General features: G+C 36.1%; 2 protein-coding genes across 2 annotated transcripts; both read right to left on the bottom strand.

Annotated features, from left to right (window-relative positions):
• Nucleotides 1-438: 438 nt before the first annotated feature.
• On the bottom strand, nt 439-2445 carry LOC132313195 (tetrahydroberberine oxidase-like). The gene has a single exon (XM_059811880.1). The coding sequence runs from the start codon at nt 2436-2438 to the stop codon at nt 759-761; it is 1680 nt and encodes a 559-aa protein (XP_059667863.1). The 5' UTR covers nt 2439-2445; the 3' UTR covers nt 439-758.
• A 4045-nt stretch (nt 2446-6490) lies between these two features.
• On the bottom strand, nt 6491-8310 carry LOC132313186 (tetrahydroberberine oxidase-like). The gene has a single exon (XM_059811869.1). It carries the CDS (start codon nt 8299-8301, stop codon nt 6688-6690), a length of 1614 nt encoding a protein of 537 aa, XP_059667852.1. The 5' UTR covers nt 8302-8310; the 3' UTR covers nt 6491-6687.
• Between the last annotated feature and the right edge of the window lie 1886 nt (nt 8311-10196).

Genomic DNA, 10196 nt, shown 5'->3' with positions numbered 1-10196 from the left:
AGATGAAGGAATGGACCCAAATATGGGCATTACAAGACAAATTACCTAGTTGGTTATTTAGATGACGTCGTTTAGGCAGTACGACCAAAGAACTGCGCTTAGCCCCCGCTCATGAAAAGGCTCTGCTGCAATGGATGGCAGAGGGTCCGTAGTACCCGAAGCACTGGAGTGATCCAGTAGCCGGGAAGGGGCCTAGAAGTGCTGAAGGTGATTTATATATATATATATCGATGTCATGCTCCGAATTGCTGGTTCAAAATTTGCCTACTGATGTTGAGACATGTTCCTTGACTTATAAATGCATGTGGAATGCCAACTCTTATCCCGTTCCATTTTGGAGTGTGCAGACTATAACATGTAACAACAAAAACACATAAACAAACCACCGTAACTCGTTTTTTTGTTTTTTGGTAACTAAAACAGACTATAAATTATAACTACACAAACATATACTTTCTTTGGCCCCAATAATTACATGAACATATACTTCATCTTCTCCTGGAACCCTATTTTATGCCAATACAACAAATATTTTTCACTACTATGCCATTTTGTCTCCCCCAAGTTTTTTTTTCTTTTTCTTTCCTGACAAAAATAAAGAACATAATATTACCAAAAAAAAACCATTAAAATATCTAACAAAACATAGTCCAAGTTTTACCCGATTCGTGTGGGGGTCGTCTTGCACGGGTCCGGTTGATTAGTCGGATAAAGCCCCGGACACCCCGGTTATCGAGGGAAAAAAAAAAAAAAAAACATTATTGGGGAGATTCAAAAATCTCATCACAAATGAGAGCATCAGACAACCCAGGATGAGCCAAGGATATTCCATCTCCTCTTCCCCATGATGACAAAGGTGGAATGCTCTGTTCATTGGTGAAGAAATTAGCAGGATCAACCATTGTCTTCACATGTACCAGTCTCTCGAAGTTACTCTTGAAATACTTCACACCCCAAATGCTTGCTTGTGTGTTGCCTTTATCATCCACACCTATGTCAAAATCTCTAAAGTTGAGAAATGCACTTCTTGGAGACTTGGTAACAAATGGAGTCATGTAACTGTAAAGCCTTCTGATCCAACTCATATGCCTTTCAGATGCTTCTGTCCCTTTTTCAAACCAAACCACTCCATAATGAATGTTGTATATATTCCCAGCTCTATGAGGGAAAGGTGTTTCGGATTCTGAAATCTCACTCATCCTTCCACCATAAGGACTCAACGCCATCTCAGCCATATTCTCCTCTTCTTCATAAAACCTCTCCCATATGCCTTCTAGTCCATTCTCTGAAATCGGCTCCTCCACAAAATCTGACTTCCCTTTGAAATAGGATTTCCCGCCAAGCTGACTCCTATCCAACAAAACATCAATGGAGTCTTCACTAGAGTAGCCTGCAAAGTAAAGGGTCGATTCGATCCAGCTCATTTCAATACAATCTTCTTTCAACATACCCAATTCAGGAAAGCTCCTTTGCATCAATGGAAGGAGTGTATCAACTCCACCAAGGTACAGGGACGCGAACGAAGCTCGTATCGTTCTTCCACCATCTTGAGCACTAGACTTCACACTTCTTATGAAGACTCTCATGAATAAGTCATCATCAACTTTGTCCGCAATGTATTGCCACCTGTGGACAAGATTGGTTGCATTTTGTTCCAAGGTCCGGCTGACAGTGCAGACTGTCACAGTGGATGGAACAGTCACCAACTTTATCTTCCATGCAAGAATGACTCCAAAACTAGCACCCCCACCGCCTCTGATGGCCCAAAAGAGGTCTTCCCCCATGGATTCTCTATCAAGAATTCTACCATGAACATCTATTATTAGAGCATCAATGACATTATCTGCAGCAAGGCCGTGTTTACGAGACAACGTGCTATCCCCTCCCCCACTGATGTGTCCACCAACACCAACCCAGGGGCAAACACCTGCCGGAAAAGCAAGAGTTCTGCTCTTCTGAGCAATGCTGTGGTAGACTTCACCTAGGGTTGCACCGGCTTGAACCCATGCGGTGCTGCTTTCAGTGTCAATTGTGATTTTTCGAAGGTTTATGAGATCAACCAGAAAAAATGGGACTTCGGAGACATGAGAAAGGCCCTCGTAGTCATGTCCTCCGCTTCGGACTCTCATCTGTATGCCATGTTTTTTTGAACAATAGATGGCTGTTTGAATGTGAGACTCATGCAAAGGTGTGACAATCACCACTGGTTTTGGGGTACTTGGTGATATGAATCTTAGGTTAGGTATGGAGAAATCTAATATGGATAGATAGGAAGAGTTGTTTGGGGTGTGAATGAGTTTGGAGATTGATGTGGAGTTATGAGAATGAAGTGAAAGGCATTGAAGAAAATCTTCCTGGGTATGAGCAGAAACTACCCATGAAATTGAGAAAACAATACAAACAAGCGAAAACAACGAAGCTCTTGGTCGCTTCATCATCACTTCTCTGATGATATACATTTTGTGTAAAGAAGAATTATTAATTGGTCTGCTATTTATAGCCCTCGGGCAAACAATAGATTTTAATCATTTGATTTTTTTATTTCTTTTAGTATTATTACTCCTTCCCATCCCAAAAATCTTGGGTGTTTTGGATAGTCCAACTTTTTAATGATGTTTAGGTTTGAATATATAGTTTTTATTTCAAAATTAGTGCACTTGTTTAATAAATTAAATGTCAAAAGGGTAATTTAGGAATGGTATAAAAGTAGTATATTCATTTTAGAAATAGTCTTAAAAAAAATTAAAAAAAAATGGACTAGTATTTTGAGACAAAGAGGGTATTTAATTAAGTATTCCAAATTTCAAGTTAAGATAATTATTCAAGTTTCAAGGTTATTCAGGCAGGGTGATTCCTAGATTATTGAAATGAAGAAATTAAGGATTAACCACATCTTGTTCAACCTATTAAAAACTTATTCTATTTTTAATGATTTTGTGTATAAGGAAGAGAATTGATCTTCTATTCAATATATTTTAATCATGTGATGATTTTTTTTTTTTTTTTTTTTTTTTTGGGTACATAATTTAACATGTGACCACTTCTTTGTTGATTTTGTGTATGAGGAGAATTGGTCTGGCATTTACGGCCGTCAGTCAACAATAGATTTTAATCATGTGATATATCTAGTTTTTATTTATTTATTTATTTATTATTATTATTATTATTTGGTTATGTATTCCAATTTGTTATTGTACTATTAGGATGAAGAAATTAAGGATTAACACCCTTTCTTTAACTCATTATTCATGTCCAATTCAACATATGAAATGTTAATCTCAAGAAATTTTAAAAGCTTAATGTGAATTTTTTAAAAATTACAAAAAAAATCTTAGAAAATTATTTATCAAAGTGTTAACATAAAATAAATTAATATTTAAAAAAGGAAAGTTGAAAAGAAAAGGTAAATATAATTTGAATATTACATATAATAACATTTAAAATAAAATATATGAATATAAATAATATTAAAATTGGGGGTTGGGCTCGGATTGTAGGCACCTCAACCTAAGTCCAATCTTTATTTTTGGGTTGAACTCAAAAATAGTTTGCCAAGCGAAAAATGTAATTGGGTTCGGGTATTTGCTCACTCATGCTGTACCAGTATACTTGAGAATATAAAGTACATTTTAGATCACATGAAACCTAAATTATGTATCTTTTTAACTAATTAATACTGTTCAATATCATGTGATCCCAAATTGAAACCACGCAACTTCTTTAGGGATTAAAATGAGCAGGTAAGTACACATATTGGTTTTTGATTCACATCCTTCACATCTCAAAATATATAATAATAAAACTGTTTGGAGAGAATGAAGTCGGATTAAGATAAGGATAACGATGATCATAGTTAAGGGTGGCAATTCGTGTTCGCGGGTCATAATCGTGTCGTGTCGATTTAAGGGTATTTTATTAAACAGCTCAACTGGAACACGACCTGTTTTATAATCATGTCTGGAATCCTCAACACTAACCCGACCTGTTTTATTAAACGGGTTACACATATAACCCATTTAATAACTTGTTTTATAAAATTAAATATTCTATTATTTAAATTATTAATAATACTCTATCAAATATTAAATATTAGAAAAATATAAGTTTCAATCCAACCAATTTACTAAATAATCTCTAATTTACAAAAAAATAAATTATAAGATATAAGTTTAGATAGTTATTTTGGAATTTAAATAGAAATTTGTTTATGACACGTATAGTTAAACGGGTTGTACGAGTTGAACCTCTCAAAGTCAATCAAATCCGTTTAACTCTGGTGTTTTAATTATATTGACAGGTGGTGTCACGATGTTTTAAAAACAAGTTCATTGTATAGTAGACTACACGTAAGCTGCAGGCCATAGAAATTTCTCTCCCGTCATCTTTCTGGTCCAATTAGGCAGCCTATACGTAAGCTGCAGGCCATAGAAATTTCTCTCGCAGACTATACGTAAGCTGCAGGCCATAGAAATTTCTCTCCCGTTAACATCTTTGTGGTCCAATTAGGCGGCTTGAAAAGCCATCAGTGATTAGAGACATTTTCTTTTTGGCAAGGTAAGAGCATACGTAAGTTGAACAGTGTGTTGTTCATTATTATAATTTATCCATTCTTAAACACGAGTTGAAGTAAATGAGGAGAAAAAATGGTCTGAATTTTAACGTACTATCAGATAATGCCAGAGGATCTTTTAATCCTTATAGTCTTAGCTTTGAAGTTTTTTCACCAATTATTTTCTTAAATCCATGAGCGAAAAAGGTGATATTTGGACAAGAAAATTGAACCCATTATTACCTAGCTAATATAGTTGACATTTCTCAACAATAATTCATCAATTTCCTAGACATTGTTAAGACTTTCTAACAGCGCATATTTTCTTCCCACTTATATATACATCGATGTTTAATTTTACTGTTCCATTGCTTAACATTCCAGATTTATTCCCCAACAATTTATTTTCTTTTTTCTTTTGATAATTTTAAGAACATCGTCCTACCCCAAAACAAGAGAAGAAGTGGGTTTTGTGCGCTTGCTGAAAACATGGAACCTGGTACTTGCACCACCTGAGGTCATATGATGCTGAATTTTAAATCCATGGTTTTGTATACAATCCAAGCAAAATTCAGCCTTCAAATTGTTTATTATGGCAAAACTCTAAAATAATCAAAACTGATTCACTCGAAATTAGGGTTATATTTACGGAACGTATTAAACACTGTGTGTTGGCACAATAAATTCACACTCTTATTTAATGGGCAATAGCTCAGTTGGTACAACCCCACCTTTCTCAAAGAGAAGATCAGGAATTCAAATCTCGATAGAGGTATGAAATATGAAAATCTCACACTTTTGCGTTGAATATCAAAATTGAAATATGATTAACATTTGCCCATTTATGTTTTTATTTGTTGTTCTTCATTCTTTCAAGTTGAAAAATTGCCCGCAGTGTTGGTGCTTGGCCACTAGAAAAGCACCTGCTGAAGTTACATAAACTGGGACGTAAAAGATTTTCAATTTATTCATTAAAAGTGTTTCAATTTATTTCCTTGTTATGCTTTTTTAAGATTTCAATTGTAATACACATAAAAGGATGTGCTTGTTTAAGTGATATATGAATTACCTTTGCAATGCTAAATAAATTCAAACTGAAAAAATAACAGAGTATGAATGAATTAAAAATTAAAATTTTCTCGAGAAAAATGTGATTTGCACATTTGTTAGTCTTTTATAAAAAATAAAAAATAAAAAAAGATTTGGGTTAAGGTTACTGGGCTAAATTCGGACTGGACCAACCCAACCTAAATTCTGGTTGAGGTCGGGTTGAAACCGGACCTGGGTAGGGCCTGCCCAAGTTGCACCCCTGCCTAACCCATAAAGTAAAGAAGATAAAAACTTTTATGGGCAAGTAAAAAGCGTGTAGAGTTCTTTTCCGCATGGACTGCAAAAACAAAATGAGTTTTGGGTCCAAATTCGGGGAGTAAAGTGTTCCATGAGCTTAACGGCTTTAAGCTGGAGCCAAGAAAAATTTGTGGGTTGGGCTACAACTGGGAAGTTAGGCCGACTCCGTGGTTGGGCTAGGTTTAGGGTTATACCACCAGCCCAATTCCATGTAATGTGTCCTCTCTCTCTATTCTGGTAGAAACAATTGCTTTCCTTTGCTGACCATTTCACCCTAACAAAAATATATATATATAATAATAAATAAATTATTATTTTTATTTTATAAAAACGGTGGAACTCCTCCAAGACAGACCCAGTCTTAGCGGATAAACCACGGGGGCACTCGCGCAACCCCAACACTAACCCCCGGTGAGTCACAGGCAATCTAAGAAGAGTGCTGCATGCCCCTTCAATCTGACAATCAAATACTAGATTTTTTGTTTGATAGTTCAAGATCGCCATTGCCACTGTTAATGGTGAGATATGCTTGTGCATTACTGCCTACTGAGTCTAACACATGCCCGGCCAATGCAGCAGACCATAACATACAACTACACAAAAACATACTGTAACTTTATTGGGTAATTAAAACAGACTATAACATATAACAATAAAAAACGTATACTTTTTTTGGCCCCAGTAATTACTTGAACATACACCCTTTTTTTCCCTGGAACCCTTATTTATGCCAATACAATATATAAAATATATTTGTTGCAAACCTTTTTGTAGACCAAGGGAATATTGATCTATCTCTTCTTACCCCATGGTGGAAAGCTTTGTTCATTCCTGAAGAAATTAGCAGGATCGACCATTGTCTTCACATGCACCAATCTCTTGAAGTTACTTTTGAAATACTTAAGACCCCAAATACTTGCTTGTGTGTAGCTTGTGTTGCCTTTAACATTGTTTACTCCCAAGTCGAGATCCCTATAGTTGAGATATGCAGCTCTTGGAGACTTGGTAACATAGGGAGTCATGTACCTGTAAAGACTTCTGATCCAACTTATATGCCTTTCCAATGCCTCTGACCCCTTTTCAACCCAAGACACTCCATAATGAATGTTGTATATAGTCCCAGCTCTGTGAGGGAAAGGTGTTTCGGATTCCGATATCTCACTCAACCTTCCTCCATAAGGACTCAACAACATCTCAGCCCCATTCTCATCTTCTTCATTATACCTCTCCCATATGCCTTCTAGTCCATTCTCTGAAATGGGCTCCTTCGCAAAATCTGACTTCCCTTTGAAATAGGATTCCCCGCCACCAAAACTAGCACTCCTATTCAACAAAACATCAATGGAGTCTTCTCTAGAGTAGCCTGCAAAATAGAGAATCGTTTCAATCCAGCTCATTTCAAAACCATCTTCTTTCACCATACCCAATTCAGGGAAGCTTTTCTGCATCAATGGAAGGAGTGTATCAACTCCACCAAGATACAAGGAAACGAATGAAGCTTGTATCGTTCGTCCACCATCTTGAGTACTAGAATTCACACTTCTTATGAAGACCCTCATGAGTAGGTTGTCATCAAATTTGTCTGCAATGTATTGCCACCTGTGGACAAGCTTGGTTGCATTTTGTTCCAATGACCTGCTGACATTGAAGACAGTCACGGTTGATGGAACAGTAACCAAATTTACCTTCCATGCAAGAATGACTCCAAAACTAGCACCACCACCTCCTCTGATTGCCCAAAAGAGGTCTTCCCCCATGGATTTTCTATCAAGAAATTTACCATTAACGTCGATTACATGAGCATCGATGACATGGTCAGCAGCAAGGCCGTGTTTACGCGACAGCATGCTATACCCTCCCCCACTTATGTGTCCACCAACACCAACCGTGGGGCAAACACCGGCCGGAAAGGCAAGAGTTCTACTCTTTTGAGCAATGCTGTGGTAAACTTCACCTAGGGTTGCGCCGGCTTGAATCCATGCAGTGCTACTTTCAATGTCAATAGTGATTTTTCGAAGGTTTATGAGATCAACTATGACAAATGGGACTTCAGAGAGAGAGAGAGACGAGAGGCCCTCATAGTCATGTCCTCCGCTTCGGACTCTTATTTGCATGCCATGTTTTTTGGAGCAATATATGGTTGTCTGAATGTGGGACTCATCCAAAGGTGTGACAATGACTAGAGGTTTGGGAATATTTGGTGATATGAACCTTAGGTTTTGTATGGAAAAATCCAATATGGATAGATAGGAAGAGTTGTTTGGGGTGTAAATGACTTTGGAGATTGATGTGGAGTTATGAGAATGAAGGGAAAGGCATTGAATAAAATCTTCATGGGAATGAGCAGAAACTACCCATGAAATTGATAAAACAACATAAACAAGTGAAAACGTCTTCATGATCATTTCTTTGATGATTTTGTGAATAAGAAGGATAGTTGATCTGCTATTTATAGCCCTCAGGCTGGGTAGATTGTTTGAAAATGAGTTTGAACAATAGATTTAATGATGTGATAAATGTATTTTTTTTTTATTATTATTATTTGTCGGTAACTTAAAGGTGATTATTCAAGGTACGTTTTCTAGTTTGAAATCCCTCTACAAGAAATGAAGAAAAAAGAGAGTTCAAATGAAGAAAATTAGGAAGATTCATATCTTCTTCATTCCATCATAAAACTGTTTATAACTTCTGTTTTCACACCAAAGTGTTGGAAATAAAAACATGTAAACACTTTTGAGATTATAAAGTACATTTTAGTTACATGAACCTAAATTATGTACTTTAATTTAATGAGTACCATGGTCTGTATCATATGGAATTTGATTAAAATGAGAATTAACGGGCGTAAGTGCATACATACTGGTTATTGATTCACATGATTAATTCACATCTCAAAAGCAATTAAGTTCATTACATTGCGTGGGTCACATCATTAGACAATAATTAGGCTATAGACCATAAAAATTTCTCTCCCATTAACGTTTACGTGATCCAATTTAGCTAGGTTGCTTGAAAAGAAATTAGTGACACCCTTTTGAGACATGGTAATGTCTAAGGATCTTATTGGTTAATTTCCAATAGTTTATTGTGAAAATTTTCTGCTTTGGATTGTACACGTCAGTTGAACATTGTTTTCGAGTAACCTTCAAAATCAAATTTTGAAGCATATATAGGTACGTAGTCGATAGATGGTATGTTTGTGTAAGTAGTATATTTTCATGAAGATGTTCTCAATGATCTGAAATATAATTAGCAGACAATAGTGAATGTTCTTCGTAGCTAAACTCTTTGAATTTTCTCCACAAGAAGCTAGAGGTCGACTTTTAGTTGTCAATGGTCATAGCTATATATTGGCATTTCAATATTTCATGTCATTGTAAACAATTTCTCATCAATCAGATCAGTAAATGATATTATTCTCCTCTTGGTTATCCATCCAACTTTTCCAAGTTGCTGCTTGCAAGAAACCTATATATGTAAATAAATTTAAAATTAAAAAAACTCAATTACTACTGATCATTGGTTTGGAGGTATAATTATATATGTCCCCCTCAACTCTGAATTAATTTGTTACTATTGTTGTACACAAAATCCAAGCAAAAGTGAATCTCCAAATTGGTGTTATTTAGATTGCATAGAATTGACTGCCGAAACCTATATATATTTGGCCCCTTTGGAAATAAGTCAAGAGGACATGTAGACACATTTTTTATTTTTTATTTTATCAAGACAATTTCGAGGAGTCCATTTTCACCCGAAAATACTTATTATCATTTGGAAACAGCTTTGCTCGCAACACATGGTGTTTTTCTGCCGAATTCCATTGTTTGGGGCCTGAAATCGTGTTTTTATGCCATGAAACAAAAGATTGTCATATATTTAAAGGACTTGACTACATTGCAGCTTCTTACCGTGTTTGTTAGACTAGTCTCTGCTGTCATTATTGTTCTTGTTTTTCATCTCTAATCCTTCTTTGCAACATGCACATGTCATTGTGAAGCTACCATCTTTAGTAAAGCTTCATACCTTCTTTTTCCTTTCCACCAATAAAGATAAATGGAATTTGCAGATCAAATCTACATCTTTAGGCCTGCGGACATAGTCCGAACTTTATTCAATCCGTGAGGAGTGCCTTGCAACAACACTGCGGGCAAAATCCCGAACACCCTGGTTATTGAAAAAAAACTACATCTCTATCAACAAAATACAGTTTGTTACTTCGTCTATCCAGATCCTTATTCAGACCTGTACTATCTTTGGATCCTGAGATCAGTACCCGGGGTGAATTGAACCAGGGATC

Source organism: Cornus florida, unplaced genomic scaffold (assembly GCF_030987335.1).
Source record: "Cornus florida cultivar Cherokee Brave unplaced genomic scaffold, ASM3098733v1 CherokeeBrave_3.0.0_Hap2_Chr01, whole genome shotgun sequence".
NCBI lineage: Eukaryota > Viridiplantae > Streptophyta > Magnoliopsida > Cornales > Cornaceae > Cornus > Cornus florida.
The sequence above is the reverse complement of the archived record's forward strand: the minus strand, read 5'-3'. Positions and strand labels throughout refer to the sequence as shown.